Source organism: Stegastes partitus, unplaced genomic scaffold, assembly GCF_000690725.1.
Source record: "Stegastes partitus isolate 25-593 unplaced genomic scaffold, Stegastes_partitus-1.0.2 Scaffold495, whole genome shotgun sequence".
Lineage (NCBI taxonomy): Eukaryota > Metazoa > Chordata > Actinopteri > Pomacentridae > Stegastes > Stegastes partitus.
Window position 1 is genome coordinate 112,352 of NW_007578226.1, and position 17,223 is coordinate 129,574.

At 42.2% G+C, this 17,223-nt stretch overlaps 2 protein-coding genes across 3 annotated transcripts in view; both read left to right on the top strand.

Moving 5' to 3' along the window:
- Nucleotides 1-4,872, top strand: part of LOC103361290 (histone deacetylase 4-like) — a 79,879-nt gene extending 75,007 nt beyond the window's left edge. The window contains exons 25-28 of the mRNA XM_008287331.1: nucleotides 458-542; nucleotides 805-949; nucleotides 1,438-1,440; nucleotides 1,609-4,872. Coding sequence (XP_008285553.1) covers nucleotides 458-542; nucleotides 805-949; nucleotides 1,438-1,440; nucleotides 1,609-1,648 — 273 coding nt within the window. The 3' untranslated portion in view covers nucleotides 1,649-4,872. The remainder of the gene's footprint in view (nucleotides 1-457; nucleotides 543-804; nucleotides 950-1,437; nucleotides 1,441-1,608) is intronic.
- A 1,934-nt stretch (nucleotides 4,873-6,806) lies between these two features.
- LOC103361267 (ribose-phosphate pyrophosphokinase 2) overlaps nucleotides 6,807-17,223 on the top strand; it is an 18,922-nt gene continuing 8,505 nt past the window's right edge. Inside the window, exons 1-4 of one of the 2 annotated variants that reach the window (XM_008287297.1) lie at nucleotides 6,807-7,158; nucleotides 13,805-13,988; nucleotides 15,932-16,030; nucleotides 16,651-16,775. In XM_008287297.1, the coding sequence (XP_008285519.1) occupies nucleotides 7,037-7,158; nucleotides 13,805-13,988; nucleotides 15,932-16,030; nucleotides 16,651-16,775 (530 nt within the window). In that variant the 5' untranslated portion in view covers nucleotides 6,807-7,036. Of the gene's footprint in view, nucleotides 7,159-12,881; nucleotides 12,905-13,804; nucleotides 13,989-15,931; nucleotides 16,031-16,650; nucleotides 16,776-17,223 lie in introns of those variants that run through there. The other variant, XM_008287298.1, reaches the window with a different exon arrangement.

Here is a 17,223-nt window from a genome sequence, read left to right on the forward strand (position 1 = left end):
GGAAAACCTTCACACATGTTCTTCCCTCTGATCTCAGTTATTGTCAGGAAGAGAGATGAAACTGTGGTAAATGTCAGTCTAACATTAAGGTGTAATATATAATGTATTAAATTACATTATTTTGATGGCAAAAGTACCAAGAACACATCAGTCGTATTACATTTCCTTGAGTGGTTTCAGTTTAGCGCAGCTCTAATGTGGCCTCCTGATATGTAAGTGCAGTTTTAGAAAGTATGCTTGAGCGTCTGTGGGTGGAGGGATGTGAAGCTGCTCACTTTACTGTTGTGCTTTTATGTTTACTCATCAGTGTTACTTACTGGAGTTAAAAAAGAATAAAAATCAGTCCGGAGCCTGAGAGATGAAGCTCCGCCGTGCCTCGTCTTTCAGCCCGACCTCTTGTGGAAAATATTTCCCCTCCGTGTGTTTACATTTTTCTGTGTTTTTGTGTCCCGTGCAGCTGGACCCGCTGCCCAAGGCCGTCCTGGAGCAGAGGCCCAACCCCAACGCTGTCCGCTCGCTGGAGAAAGTCATAGAGACGCACAGTGAGTTCAAGAACAAACCCATAGCGCCGACACAGGGGCTCGGTTCTGGCTGGTTTTAACACTTAATTCTGTAACTTTAAACTCATAGACAAGCTCTCCAAAATGTTAAGTTTGATTTTTAGGCTACTACTGTTTTAAAAAAGTCGTAATGGAAACTTTTTTTATTGTTTTATGTTGAAAAATTACCCGAAAACTCAACCAGTGAAAGAAATCAGTCATATGGTAAATCTTAAAGTGTTCACTCAGCTCCTCCGTCTTTCAGGTAAATACTGGCGCTCGGTGCATCGCTACTCGCCTCGGCTCGGCCTCTCTCTGCTGGAGGCCAAACGAGGAGACTCGGAGGAGGCCGAGGCCGTCAGCGCCATGGCCTCGCTGTCGGTGGCCAACACCAACGCCATGGATCAGAGGTAAAGGCGCTCATGTGCTTGTTATGTTACTGTCACCTACTTCGAGTACTTCCTGTTACCTGTAGGTTTGGTTAAAGTCAAGTAGAATAGAACTTTATTGATCCCTTTGGTGGAAACCTCAGGGACATTGTTGGAAAAAGTCTGTAGCATTCATCCACTGGAGATTTATCAATAAAAACTTTATTGTACAGCACTCTGAAAACAGGCAAAATAACAGAAGTAAAGTCAAACACAGTAAGCAATTGACATAAAATCAGGATAAAGTTAAGCACAGAATTTTTAGTTTTTTACAGAATCCGATTCATGTTCAACTTTTATTTTTAGTAAATTTTTAAATGAGACACGTAGAATATTGTGGTTTTGATGAAATATTACGATTTTAAGCTTAGATTTGGACAAGTCGGGTCAGAGATGGTTAGTTTATGGGCTGCTGGAAAGTTCAAAGTTTCTGAACAGATAGAAGATGACAAACCTTTCAAATGTGCCAGTAGGTTTTGGGCTTCAGAAGGTTTAGAGAAGGGTCTAATTAAAAGTGATCAATAAAATCTTAAATCTGTATCCGAAAAAGGCGAAGGAAGGGGGTGATGTTGGTCCACGGAGGTCAGCAGGTCATCTGTGGCGCCCAAACGCTAACCGGTGACGTTTTCTTTCCCCGCCAGGCCCGAGGAGGAGCCGATGGAGGAGGAGGAGCCGCTGTAACGGAGGGAGACGTGAGGGAGTCACCGTGTTACCACCGACCTCTCCGGAGAAACGCCTCTTTGAGCAGCGAAGAGCCTCGACTGATCCCTTCATTTAGTCCCCCTCACCCCACCCACCGCGTCCGTCACCTTGATTGGCGGCCCCTCGGCCAAATCGAGGGGGAGAGACGGGGGGGAGGGTGGGCTCGGCCTCGGAGCAGGGAGCCAATCAGAAGACAGAGGACTGAATCGGGGGGAATAAACTAAACTCAACCTAACGGCGTCGCTTGGCAGCACTCAGCTCAGAGACACTCATTTTTTCTGTCGGCCTTCGCCGCCCCACTTCCCCCCACGTTAGCCACCGGACCCGGTGCAGCGGGGGCGTTTGGAGGGTCTCGTCACAGGAACGAGTGCAGAAACATACGGTGCTTTACGCAGCTGCCCTCAAACCGAACGGACACCAGGGACAGCAGACGTCTCCGGCTGCTCCTCAGCAGCTCGGCGGCTTTCTTTTCTCTTTTCTTAACTGTTTTTCCCGACAGAAACGGGGTGGGCATCGCGATACTATTTTACAAGATGCGTTCACTGTGGACTTTGACGAGCCGAAGTTTGAGTCGGCTTTAAAAACACACACAAAAAAAAAAGGTTTGACGGTGAGACTGTCACCTCGCTGGAACCAGCCTGTCGTCTGAAGGTTGACGAGTGTAGAGGAGTGCCTTGGTGAGGGTCCGCTGGATTTCAGGATTGTTCAGGAAAAGATTGCCTTAAGTTTCAAGATTTTTTTCCCCGCCGAGGTGCGAGGGAGGGAGACGGGAGGAGATGGAGAATGACAAAAAAATAAAGCAAACAATCTTTCAGCATGTTTACTTGGAAACGTGACGACGACAACGTTTATGTCTCTCACGGCCTCTCTTGAAGAGTTACTTTACTTTTTTTGGATGGATCTATTTTTCTGTAAAAAACAAACACAAAAAAAGGATTTGTTAAAGGTAGTTGCCAGCTTCAGTCGAGGGATAAAGGGGGGTGCAAACGTGGAGACTTTCAAACAAGGAATTCGGGACAAAAAAAAAAAAGAAGAAAAGGATTAGCCTTTTATGTAGCTTCCCTTTAATCGAAGTCATCGCTTTGTAAAACACATGAAGCATGAGCAGAGAGACCGGATGTGGTTTTTTTCTTTTTTTTTTTTCTTTTTTTGCAAGATTCTTGAATGTTATCCAAAAGAGAAAGCCAAGCAAGAAAAGCCAAAGCATGAGTTTGCATTTACAGTTTCACTCCACTTAGCTGGCAGACATTTCTCGTATTGGCCCTTTCGGACGAGGCTCCCAATACCCCAGTTCAATGTTTACTGATTTTGATCCTTTCGCAAAGGTCAGGTTGAGGTCATTTCTTTTTTTCCGCGCGCTGATCGAGCTCCCGCGCTTCAGCCGGTTGGCAACTACCTTGGTTACTAGTGTGAGCCGAAGCGTTGGTCATGTATATTTGAATTGAATATATTTTGAGAGGCGGTAATCGAGTATTGTCCGTTTGTATCTACATGTATGATTTCCACATCGAGTTGTCGATTTATCAAAAAAAGAAAACAACAAAAAAAAAACAAGCGTGTTCGGTAAGCGTGTCCACTTTTTATTTTTTATTGTATAAGATTATTTTTCTAACTTTTTTTTTTTTCATCCATAGATTTTGTTCTGTGTTTTTTATCCGTTTTCTGGATAGTTATAGGGCTGCCATTCACACACACTTAGAACTATTTCTTTCTTGTATTTATCAAAAGTAAGGAGCGACACTTCTTTCTTTCTTTCTTTCTTTCTTTCTTTCTTTCTTTCTTTCTTTCTTTCTTTCTTTCTTTCTTTCTACGGCTCCCTAAGCCTTTCTGCATTTTCATCGATTATGTATTTATAACATGTACTGTTTATAGGAGATTTGTATATGGAAAATTTATAAATGTACTCTAACTAATGACAGCTATGATATTGTGAGCAAAAAAGAAAAAGAAAAAAAACAGTATGGTGTATGATATTACTCCATGAACTTAAAAAAAAAAAAAAGCAGCATATTTAACTCGTCATCGACTGCACTGTTGCCCTCGAGTGATCATTACACGGCACTGCAATTGACTTTTGAACACCTTTCAGAGTGAGACATTCGATCACTTTGTTGCCTAATCGATAACATTTTCCTCTTGTGCATGGGTGATATGCACTTACCTTTCGACTGTGACAGCATCACGCATCCATAAAGAGGTTTAGAGGCCGTTTTATGTAGCTAGCTGAGGTTTTTTTTCTCTTTTTGCGTGTGGCGGGAAAAGACAAGGAGGCGACGCCGGTGTCTGGAAAAGATGGAAAACTTTAAAAATCTTTCACGTCGGCGCTCCGGTCTTCTCTTTTCCCGCCGCTACGAGTACATCATTCAGATTAACCCTTGAACTATCATCTTCTTTTTTTTTTTTATATCATTTCTTTTTTTTTCACATCTAACAAAACATTCCACTTGTTGTTTAATTTGGCTTTTTTTATTTTTTGAAAAAGGTGAATTTGAGATTTTTTTTTTTGTAGAAAAACTTTAATACTACTTTCTTTTTTTTTTTTTTTTTTAGCCGTCTGCTCGCGCCAACTTTAACTCTTTGCATGGTTTGTGAGTCAGCATGCCTGCTTGTCTATGTAACAAAAAAAATAAATAAAAAATGTATTTGCACAATAGAAGAAGAACACTGGAGGACTTAAAAGCGAAACCTCCCAGGCGGGGACGGTTCCTCTTCCTCTCTGGTGGGCAAAACAATTCAAAAGACTTTGTCCAAATGACTCCGCTGGGAAACATTTGATATCGCTCCTTTTGAATATTTGAATTTTAACACGATTCAGCACTTAACGGACTGTGTTTAAGAGAAACGTGCTCTGCCAAACCTCTGCTACATTCACACCTTAACAACAACAAAACCAGACTCTTCCCAAAGAATGTTCCTCTTTCAAAGATTTTCAGACGCTGCGGTAGAGAAATGACGGTTTGGAAAAAACAAAAAAAGGGCATCGTCGTTTTGATTGTCACACCCACCTCGGCCAGTTCTATATATATAACCACTGTGGCTCAAGAGCAATTCTTGGTTTACATGTAAATGGATTTAAAAAAAAAAAAAAGTTATTTTTTGTTTGTTGTTTGTCTCTATTGATGAAAAATGTTATCTTTCTTTGGGACCTACGCTTTGGACATTTCATCTCTGACATCATCTATAAAATATATTTCTGAAAAATACAAGCGTCTGCTGTCGTCTTTGTTGCTCAAAGGTCACGACTGGGATGGATTTGAGGTTTTATCTGCTTTTTATCAGAAACTCAAAGTCCTGTTTTATCTAAATAATCAATACTTGGAGGAATCCTCCCCATCGCTACAGTTTCTGACAGTTTTTTTTGCTGCCCGGCACATGACGGCAGAGAGCGTGTCGCAGCTGGAAATGAAGGAGGCACGACTCGAGGCATCGGGTCTCAGATGACTCGCCTCTGAGTGGAAAATCTAATTAGAAAAGCCGGCATCACAAGCGTGCTGTCTGGATTCCACGCAGCAGTTATCAGGTGGTCGCTAAACCACAGAGCTGCTGCGACAATTAGTTCCAGTATCTGGCCTGTAAAAAGCCACCAAATAGTAAAAAAATCTTCATGTTTTATCTCCTAAACCTCAAGTTAACATGTTGAAACAGCTGATTTCACAGTTTATTATCAATAAAAAGAAACTAAAAGCCTGCAAATATTGTTTTTATAAGCAGGAATCAGTGCATCTGTTTTCCATAAAAGAATAATTAGAAGAAGAAAGACAATGTGCATAAAAGGAAAATGAGAAATTAATAATTTAATGGATGGAACACTTTTAAAGGGACAGATGGCATCTGTTAGAATGATTATTGCTGCTTTGTGTCTTATTTTGAGTGTATTTGTGGTAAATTTTTGTTCCGTTGCTGCATCTTGTGTCTGATTGTTGTGTGTCTGTGGTTGTTTTGTGGTGATTATTAGTGTCTTTGTGGTTGTGTGTGTCTCTATGGCAGTTTTAAGCATCTCTGTGGTTTGTTTTGGTGACTTTGGTGTTGTTGTGTGTCTTTGTGGTTATTTTGAGTCTATTTGTGGTCTATCTGTGGTTAGTTTGTTGCTTTTTGTGGTTGTTTTGTGTCTGATTGTTGTGTGTCTGTGGTTTATTTTGTATCCCTGTGGTTGTTTTGTGTCTCTTTGTGGCAATTTTTAGTGTCTTTATGGTTGTTGTGTGTATCTCTGTGGTGGTTTTAAGTCTCTTTGTGGTTCATTTTGGTGACTTTGGGGTTTTTTTGTGTCCCTGGTTTGTTTCGAGTCTATTTGTGGTGATTTTTAGTGTCTTTTAGGTCGTTGTGTGTATCTTCGTGGCAGTTTTAAGTCTCTTTGTGGTTCATTTTGGTGACTTTGGGGTTTTTATGTGTCTTCATGGTTGTTGTGTGTATCACCGTTGCAGTTTTAAGTCTCTTTGCAGCTGTTTTGTGTCTTTGTGGTGGTTTTTGTGTGGTTGTTTTTTGCCTTGTGGTTATTTTGGGTCTATTTGTGATCTATCTGTGGTTAGTTTGAGCGTCCTTGTGGTAATTTTTTGTTCCTTTTGTTGCTTTTTGTGTCTATTTGTGGTTGTTCTGTGTCTGATTGTTGTGTGTCTGTGGTTTATTTTGTGTCTCTGGGGTTGTTTTTGGGTCTCTTTGTGGTGATTTTTAGTCTTTGAGGTTGTTTTGAGTGTCTTTGTGGTTTATATTGTGTCTCTTTGTGGCGATTTTTAGTGTGCTTGTGGTCGTTGTGTATCTCCATGGCAGTTTTAAGTCTTTGTGGTTTATTTTGTGTCTTTGTGGCAGTTTTAAAATGGTATTGACAACCACAAAGACACATAAAAATCACAAAAACAGCCGCAAAGAGACTTAAATCTCTATATGGTTGTTTTGTGGGTTTTATTCTGTGTCTATAGTGTTTGTGTATTTCTGTGGTTGATTTATTTCACATTCTTTTTGCTGCTATAAGATTCTCACACAGCATCAATATAATAATAAACTTTATTCTAAAGGTTACACAACTCCATATGAACTCATCCTCTGACATGAGACACTAAAACATTAGTAAAGATGAGCTTTGGAGGAGCTGTGACACAGTTTGGCTCATAAGTCAGACTCCAGCAGGAGCACAGTTCCTGTCTGAGACGAGTCTGTCCAATGAGGAGCAGCCACTTCCCTCTAGCTGCAAACACTGACCGGATCGCTCCTCTCTGCCTTCGGTCCCCGCTGCTGCACACTGCGATGCCCAGGCTGCAACACTAGCAACCTCGTTTTCCCTCTTCGTTACCCTCCGCCGGGGAGACCCCTTCGCACCTTCGCTACTCTTCTTCCTCCTGTTTCGTCGAGCGAAGCTGCAGCGGCTCTACGGACATGCCGAACATCGTGCTTTTTAGCGGGAGCTCGCACCACGACCTGTCCCAGAAAGTGGCTGATCGGCTGGGGCTGGAGCTGGGCAAAGTCATCACGAAGAAATTCAGCAACCAGGAGACATGGCGAGTACACGTTCGCTGCGAACACGTCGCTTGTTGCCCTGCTGCTTGTGTAAATGTGCACGTTTAAAGCGCCAGAAGCGTGCTTCGCTGGCTGCTCGCGTTGCTTCACCCCATGTGGGTTAGTTAGCTCGAAGCTAACAATAGTTACAAGCGCCGTAACGGCTACACGTGACTAGCTAGCCACATGTAAACACAGCGGGCTAGCAAGCTAACACCACTGCTTCCTTTATCGGACAGCGGGGTTGGCCGAATTAGCTTCGAGTTAGTGAATTTGAGTTTTTTAAAACGACGTCTCCGTGTGGTTTGTGTGCAGCTAAAACGAGCCGGAGTCGCCGTGAAATTACGTAACGTTATATTGTGTTCGTTGCGTATCATGCTAACCCGGCTAACGTCTGCTTCCCGTGTTACGGCTGATTACGGAGGAGGTCACATTTTGTACCTGAGCTCCCAACTCTAACCCAGTGCCCTTTATCTTCACCTAAAACTGTAAAATACAAACTGTAAACCACGAGAAACAATAGGTTTTTTGTTTTCAACCCCAGTTTTAGTGTCCCGGTTAGCTAGAAAGCAGCTAGTTTTGAAGTTGGAACGGATTATTCGGGGTGTACCAAATTTGACGTGACACCTTAATACCTGGCCTGTCACTGTCTTCCCATCTGGTCCGTTTCGTCTCTCTTTATGGCTGTTTTTTTTTTTTTTTTTTGTCTCTTTCTGGTTGTTTTGTGTGTTTTTCTAGCAGTCTTGTGCCTGTCACTTTAAACTCCAGTTAAAACTGCTGCTTTTGACGTGGGAACAGATTGTTACAGGTGGACGAAATCTGACACAACACCAAAGTACCCGGATGGACACTGATTTGCTCTCAGCAGTTTTGTGTCTTTGTGGCTGTTGGGTGTCTTGTTGTCATTGTGTGACTGTTTTCTGTCCTTGTGGTTGTTTTGTGTGGCCCTGTGACTGTTTTTGTCTCTTTTGTGGTGGCTGTGTGGCAGTTTCGTGTGTTTGTGGTTGTTCTGAGTCTCTCATAACTGTTTTGTGTCTCCTTCTGATTGTTTTGTGTCTCTTTGTGGTTGTTTTTGTCTGTTTGTGAGAGTTTTGTGTCTTTTTGGTTGTTTTCTGTCTTTGTGGTTGGCTGGTGATTCTGACTATTTTGTGTCTTTGGCTGTTTTGTGGTTGTTTTGTGTGTCTTGTGGCTGTTTTTTGGTCTCTGATGTGATTTTGTGGCTGTTTTGTGTCTCTTTCTGATTGTTTTGTGTCTCTGTGTGGTTGTTTTCTGTCTGTTTGCAGTTGTTCTGAGTCTCTTGTAGCTGTTTTATGTCTCTTTCTGATTCTTTTCTGTCTCTTTGTGGTTGTTTTGTGTCTGTTTGTGGTTGTTTTGTGTCTGTTTGTGGTTGTTTTTTGTCTCTTTGTGGTTATTTTGGATCATCTTTGCAACTTTGAGTGTCTTTGTGTCTTAATGTATGTGGCTGTTTTGTCTCTTTGGTAGTTTTGTGTCTTCATTTTGGTTGTTTTCTGTCTTTGTGGTCGGTTTGCGTCTCTGACTAGTTTGTGTCTTTGGCTGTTTGGTTGTTTTTGTCCTCTTTGTGAATGTGTTTTGTGTGTTTATTACCTTAAAACTCTAATTTACAAGTCGACTATTAACTCGAAAGCCACTGCTGTTGAAATGAAAATGGACGGTTAGTTTGAGCTTGATGTAACATCTCCTTAAATGAAATGATGGCCAAAACCGGAAACAAAAACGTAATCGAATAAAATGATCAAACTTGTGTTTTCGATTGTGGGCGCTTTTTGCGTCGGGAATTTGTCATAAAAATCAGGCAATTCCTCTTCTTGTCACGTTTACTAGCTCTCATAAATGGTGTTGTTTTGGAAATTGAAAAACCAACCCACACCGGATTAATCCCTGTTGTCGAAGTGCTCCGGGGAGAAGTGTGCGTTTGTAACTGGATGCTGGTTCGCCTGCAGTCATTTAACAGGTTTTTTGCATTTCCTTGTAATCACATGTGGCTCATTTGCAAACACCAGACAGAGCTGGAGGGTAAACTATAAACCTCAAACACAGCAGTCAGGCGTATTATTAAATGTCAAGTATAGTTGTTTTTTTTTGAGGAGAATAACTTGCAGAAGCCTTCCAGTTAAATAGAAATACTCTCAATACTGCCTGTCTTGTCGAGGAGCTTAAATCACATGCATTTCATTTGGGCTCATTTCCAAAGCGGCCGAGCTGATTGACCATCAGCTGGATGCTCACAGCTGCCCTCCTTTATTGCTTTTACTGCTTCTGTCGCAGCCCGGCCTTGAGCAGTCGGTTCAGCTTGACCTTTTGGCTTCTTGCTGTGGCCCGTTTGTGTGACTGTGTCGACCTGAACTCAACACCGCCGTGTTAGTCCCCCCACAGCCGTGAGTGTAGCAGCGTTCGCGGCTCCGTTCTGAGTTGTTCTTTGTGGTGTCGGTCGTAAGAAGCAATCGAGATCCGGCGGCTCAGCGGCATTACCGTTGTTAGAGTTGGATTTTATTCCTGCTGGGGTCGCTCACCGATGCTTTCACTGTAATGCACTGTGGATAAAAGCCTTCTCTCTCTCTCTCTCTCTCTCTTTTTTAATCTTCCTTTTACCATCGCTGCTTGTAAAAGTGTCTAGACCCCTTTATCCCTTTTATAAGACCCTTTCTGCTCGGTGCTGTTTCCACCCACAACTCTGAAAATCCAGGGAAAACTCTGATTATCCGCGGCGAGTTTTCTCTCTAGGGAACGCAGCTGTTTGCGCGACACAAAGAGCAAAACAGAGATTATTTTTCTCATCCTCTCACACTGACGGGGAGGCGATCGCGGCTCCTCTCACAGGTTTTACCAGGTGACTCGCTGAGGTCAAGGACCAAGCAGAGGGAGTCCTGGGAACTAAATGACTGGATGTCTTATTTTACAGATGCTGGACTGCGGGGTAACAATCCAAACTCATCACGTTGGTCAAAAACTGATGACTGCTTCACGTAAACAGCGAGAAAATATGCAGTTTTCTCCTGTTGTGCCACATTCACTGCTGTTTTAATTTTAGCACGTGTGGCAGGAAATGTTTTGCACAAGCTGGAGTTGGCCGTCCATCCTGGATGCCTAAACATACACTTCACGCCTTCTTTCAAATGTTTTTGCTGTAAAAATTCACATTTCTTTTGGCTTGGCTGCATGCCGATGAAGCTCGACTATTTATTAAAAGATAACGAAAAGGAATGAACAGTGCCGATCAATATTTGTGAAGGCCTCAGGTGACCTCTTCAGATTGCTTGTCTCTGCGTCCAAATTCCAAAGATATTTGCAATCACATGAAACGGAGGAGAGCAGATAACGTTAATTAAGTGTCATGAGACAAAAGTAAACAGCTGATCCTCACTCATACAGTCGTATAAATGATCTTGATACTGATTTACGACGACCCGGGAACGTGTACAGGAGAAGGTTGAGTTATCATTAAGTCTGACACAATAAATTATGATAAAGAAAATGAAAGTTGCTTTATTTTGATGGAATATTTTCGAGTAAATTAACAAAATCTGGAGTCAACATTTTCAAATTCCTGGAGCAGTTACAAATACTGGAATAAAAATGATGGCTCGAGATATTATAGATAATTTAAAGCTTACATGTTGAGTTAGTTTCCGTACTTGTCTCCAACATGCTCTGTGGAAACAGTTCAGCCGACAAGACCCTGAATTTATGCCAATTTTTGTCATGTTGGTTCACGAAAGACTTTCTTGTTGCACTGAGGAGCAAGGTGGCTCAGTGGTTAGCATCGTTGCCTCGCAGCAAGAAGGTCGCTGGTTCATGACAGCTGGGATCTTTCTGCGTGGAGTCTCCATGTTCTCCTCATGCAGCGTGGGTTCTCTCCGGCTTCCTCCCACACGGTCCAAAAACATGCTGAGGTTAATTGGTGATTCTAAATTGTCCGTAGGTGTGAATGTGAGTGTGCTTGGTTGTCTGTCTCTAAGTGTAGCCCTGTGATAGACTGGTGACCTGTCCAGGTGAACCTGCCTTCACCCTGAGTCAGCTGGGATAGACTCCAGCCCCCCACGACCCTGGTAAGGATTAAGCGGTGTATAGATAATGGATGGATGGATGAACAGTTTATCTCTGGTGGTTTTTTTTTAAAAAATGAGACGCGTATAATGAAGTAATTGTGAGGAATTATCACGATTGCATCACCAAATTGTTTTACCTTAACGTCGCACCACAAATGAGGACTTCAAGCAAAGTTAAAAATCCAAAGATTCTTTCTGTTTGACACTCTCTGGCTCTGATAAATGGTGTAATTTTGGCAGTTAAATTTTTTTTAAAAAGTGCCTGATAGTTTTACTGCAGGACCTGAGATGTGACGTAAGACGAGTTTAACTCAGACACATCGTGCTGCGACATGTTTTTCCTGCTTGACGGAAAGAAAACTGTTGCACTTCTCAATTTTCATGACTAAATCTATAAAGGAATGCCTCTCTGATCGAACAGGTTTTATTTTAACTGAGTTGTTTTCTCTTGAGTTTGTTGCACAACTTAAAAAAAGCAAAACAAGGAGCAGGAGAGGAACTCTGAGGAGGAAGTTTTGGTTGCAAAAAGACATCAGTTGTATGGAAATATCTGGGCTCCAGAGAGGGCGACGTTGATCCAAACAGGCTGTCTGTCTTGCAGTTGTTGTCACAACACAACTAATGTGTTTGACTATTTAAGTGAGCAGCTCAAAGCTTGGAGTAACAAGTGCAAAGCAGATCTAATCATCGCCCGAAGCAAAAACCTATTCTGGACGACCATATTTTCACACGTGGTCACCTACAAAACCACCGTAGTCACTCCAGAGGGATGAAATCTGTCTCAATAGTTCTTCAAATCCCTGTATTTCCTCATAGTAATAGTATTTTACAGCCCTAACCAGTAGTTATTAAGCTTTATTCTGCTGATTCATAGACACTCCTTCATATTTATTGTGATTTTTCAGCTCAATATTTGCTGCGTAATAGATTTAAATCGAGCGTTACTACACGAGATGACATCAGAACGGTGACACACAAACCTTCCTGACCTGACAGTTTAAACCCTGGGGCAGATCATTTGCATACATCCTAAACTACAGCCTTTGTGATTTAACGTCACTTGGAATCAAATGTTAAAAACAAAACATCTTCCTGTTGAACCTCTCGCCCTCATAGCGCTTTGTACAACGCAGCCTTCCTCAGCCGCCTTTAGGAAAAAGGGATTTCAGAGCCTTTGTGAAAACAAACGTGAGGCCTTGTGACCGCCGGCGCAGCCCCGACTCTCACCCCGGACAACGGTACATGAGATCACATGAGTGCAGCCGGGAGGACCTGGTCATCTCCCACACAGGAATGTTTCACACACATGCTGCAGGCCGGAGCGCTCTGGCTCACACCGTTTGTGCTGCTTTTTTTTTTCCCCCTCGATGAGCGAAGAGACTCGGCCCAAACTTGCCTGTTAACCTTGAAGCTTCGTCACGTACGGGTTTAGTGTGAATGTGGGCGAACACTCAGCGCTCATGAATGCAGAGCTTTTGTAATACGCTGAATCTGCAAGTGCGTCAAATTCATGCCCTCAAAAGTTCTGTCTTCCTTCTTGCCTGCTGCACACACAGATAGTTGGAATGTGGAGAAACAGCAGCTGGGAAGCTCATGAAGCCATCATGGACAAGTTGAATTTGAACATTTAACTCAGACTAACATGGATCCAGACAGTGAGGACACCATGTAGGACCTCCAGGTCTTTGTTGTTTTCTGATAGTTTGATGTCTTTGTGGTCATTTTGAATCTTGTTGTGGTCATTTTTTGTCTCTCTGTGGTCATGTTGTGTCTTTTTGTGATGGTTTTAAGTCTCTGTCATTGATTTATGTTGGTTATGTTGTTCCTTTGAGGTAGTTTTTTGTCTTTTTGTAGTTGTTGTGAGTGTTTGTGGTCGTGTATCTCCTTGTGATGTTTCTTTAGTGTCCTTGTTTTGTGTCTCGTGGTTGTTCTACGTATGTCATTGGTTTCTTTGTGATTGTTTTGTGTCTTTTTTTGGTCATTTTGTGTCGTTTGGTGGTTGTTTTGTTCCTCTATGTTATAATTTGCTCTCTATTTGTGGGTGTTTTGTGTCTTTGTAGTCATTTTGCGGATAGATGTATGTTTCTTTGTGGTTGTTTTGTGTTTTTTGTGGTTGTTTTCTGGCTATTTTGAGTCTCTTTGTGGTCTTTGGTGTTGTTGTTCTGCGTGTTTTGTCTTGTTGTGTCTCTGTAGTTGTTGTTTGGTGCTGCTTTGTTGTCTATGTGGTTGCTTTGCATCTCTTTGTGGTAGTTTTGTGTTTTTCTGTGGTTGTTTTTGCATCTCTCTGTCGTTCTTTTGCTGAGCTTTTGATGAACAAGAAATATTAGCATTTCTGTCTGTTTTCTTGTTGTAATCTTTTTACTGAAGTATTTTATGTTGTACATCAGTCCCTTTATTTGAAAGCTGTGACCCCTGAGGCCTGTTCAGTCATCTCTACATGTGTCCAAGTCATGCTTAGTCGGTTAATTATGCTAACAGGAACGATTACAGCTCAGAAGTGTCACAGAAATGATCTTAAAATGTCCGTCTCACACTGAGGCCGGTGCGTTCCTGTCCATCCTTTGTTTATTTCCCTCAACAGCGTGGAGATCGGGGAGAGCGTGCGTGGCGAGGACGTGTACATCGTGCAGAGCGGCTGCGGCGAAATAAACGACAACCTAATGGAGCTGCTAATCATGATTAACGCCTGCAAGATCGCCTCCTCGTCCCGCGTCACCGCCGTCATCCCCTGCTTCCCCTACGCCCGGCAGGACAAGAAGGACAAGGTACACACCGCTCACAGGGCAGCATCTTTGTACACAAAACACTTAAATCAAGAGAATAAACTTCAGATACGACCCACTTATCTTATGCATACTCTGCTCTAGATAAAGCATAAACTCTAAACCCCGCTGTGGGCTCCAATAAATGGAGGCTGCTGTAAACAAATACTAAATCTGAATATGTCTGCATAGGAAAAGTTCCCAAAAGAAATCTGCACCTCAGACTGTTTCTATTTTCCTCTGGCACTGCAGCTCAACTCATTCACGGTGATGTATTAATGAGAAGACGTCACGAGGTTACGAGCAGCAGTTTGGAGGCTTCTGATCTCGTAAATCATTACCTCAGTTGTTCGTGCTGCTACGACACCAAGAAGAGGCGGCTAGTTAGCGCAGAGAGGGAGAGAGAGTTTTCCAGCAAATTGCTCATTATCTTCCTCCTTTTTTCCTTCAAACTCTGTTTAATCTCATTTTGCTCACATGAAGGTGAGACGTTGGAGGGTCAGAGCTCTGCAAACACTTTTGTACCTCATCTACAAGACAAAGATTTCACTCTCAGGCTCTTTACAGTTGTAATACTTGACAAATTTAAATCCAGTTCACGCTTTACAACACTAATATTTAACCGTTAAAGAGCGTATAGTCTCAAAATGTAAATTAGTTTGAAATATATTAACCGTCTGCAGCTTTGAACGGTGCGTTATCCTTAAAAATCACTACAGCTGCATCATTAATCAGAACCAGAAAGTGTCACAGAAGCAGGATTTTTGGATGTCGTGTGGTCCTTAAACTGATCATGTGAGACACGTGGTTCTGTCAGGAAAATTAACTAATTAATTATGAGCATGTCTCATTTTAAATATTGTACACTGCTCAAACTTGTTTTATGCTCGTATACTTTTTTTCAAGCAGGAAAAACGATTCGGATAATTAATCTAATCGACACCAGAAGTCTCGTTAACTAGTTCACTCTGATCCATGCAGCATGCAGTTGTCATGAATTCCCAAACTTTGAATTTTCTGTGAACACAAACACAGCTCAAGGCTCCAGACTCCTCAAATGCATCATATGATATAACACACGTGGAAATGTTCTCCTGAGAGTCACCAGCTGGTTTTTTTTTGCTCTTATCACATTTTTACTCACCGTTATCTCGTTTATCAGAGGCAATACGAAGTCCTGCACCACCGGACATAGTTATTAGTGTAGTTAATGCGATAAATTCCACTTTTTAAGACATTTATTTGACTAAATATGGAAACCCTGGAACGTGTACAGCTTTTCTCCAGCAGTGACCAACATTAGCAAAAAGGGAATCGTGGCTTCTCCATCCTGTGAATATTTCACCACCTACATTTATAATTTGTGTCTAGACTTTATTATTACTCCTGTCTGCACCGTGTAAACACAGCCGTTGAATTCTAGCTCCTGGTTTTGATCAATGGTGTCATTTTGATGGTTTTTATACTAACAGGGCTTTCAAATCTGCCGACTCAGACGGTTATTAAAATGTATTTTTCAACATATATACGACTCTACTCTACACTAATGTGGTAGCAAATGTGCACGTAGGGGGTCGGTGATGGGTAGTGGGCTCACGTGGGCTTTTCTTGAGTGAATGCATCAACTGAGCAGCACAGGCCTGGAGCTGCAGCTACTTTCACAGAGTAATGGAAAGGTCGCAGGTGAAGTCCTGAGTAGGTCGGAGCTGCCTACTTTAACAAGAGCAGCCTGGAGTCAGCCCCCGTAACAACTTCCTTCTAATACGTATACATACTAGAAGCACACGTTTATTTAAAGCCAGGTTACACCAGTTTTATAAATAATAAAGAGGAAAACAAGCCGTCTAAAACCACTCGATGCAGCAGGATTGTAAACCCATCAGTGATCAGGGGAAAAGTCCCAAATCGACTCATCTGAAGCTGCTGTGTCCTGGTGTTTTCTGCAGAGTCGAGCGCCCATATCAGCCAAACTGGTGGCCAACATGTTGTCTGTGGCCGGCGCCGACCACATCATCACCATGGACCTCCACGCCTCACAGATCCAGGTCAGTGGCCAGCCCTCTTATCACTCCTACTGCCTTGTAAATATAGAGTTTCCACTTGATGTCTTTCTGTTAAATATGTATCTGGAGCCTGCAGCCGGTTAGCTTAGCTCAACATAAAGACTCGCACAAGAATCAAATCACACAAATGAGTTCCATCTTGTTTGTGTCAGACTGTTAAATTTGCCATGAACGGATGCTGGATCATTTGTTAGCCAAACACAGTAATTTATGCTGGTTGTCTGGTGAAATAACAGCAATGGAAGGAAAGAAAACTGGTTTAATTGCTCAGTGGGTTTTTAACATACATTGAATTTGACGTGATGTTTATGACAGTAAACACTGGCAACAAGAGAAATTTTAAATAAGGATGAAAAGATTTAAAGAGAAGTCAAATAAACAGCAAGCGTACAGCCTCTGTTTCATCACTTACTTGGTTTTTATCACGTTTTGTTTTCAAAAAGACAAACTGGCTAAAGTGTGTCCCCTCATATCGTTGCAAAAGGAGAATTTTTTTGCTCCGTGTCTGTAATTCCTGAGCCGACCTTCGTTTAGAGCTGAAATGTATTCCGTTATCTGTTGTTCATGTGCAACTTTTCCTGTGGCGTTTTTGTTTTTCTCAGGGTTTCTTTGACATTGCGGTAGACAACCTGTATGCAGAGCCCGCTGTTCTGCAGTGGATCAAGGAAAACATTCCCGAGTGGAAAAACTGTATCATCGTGTCTCCGGATGCAGGTGGAGCCAAACGGTAGGACGCTGTGTGTCTTTGCATCTTGTTATTTAGGCTCAACACTTAATAAATTATATCAAAGTTAGTATTTCAAACAGTGCATTTAGCAAATCACTGAGGCTGCTATTGAAGATATTCAGCGCGTCTGAGCTGAGCTTTAAACTGTCTTTTTACAAATTCACGTCACTGTGTTTGGGTGTCGGTCACGCTAGCAAATCAGAAGTGGCCCAAGGCGACTGTTTAACACCCACCAACAGCAAACGCATGAAAAGTACGAAAACGTACCCATTGTGGTGCAGACAAATGGTCCCTGCTGGGCGTATTTAGGGTTTGAGATTACAGATTTACAACAAATAGTTATTGTTGAAGATGTTTTGTAGAATAGACGCCACATTATGAGCAATTTAAAAAGCATGACGGGCAGCTGAACGACAAATGAGCAGCCAAAAAGTCTCTAAACTAGTCT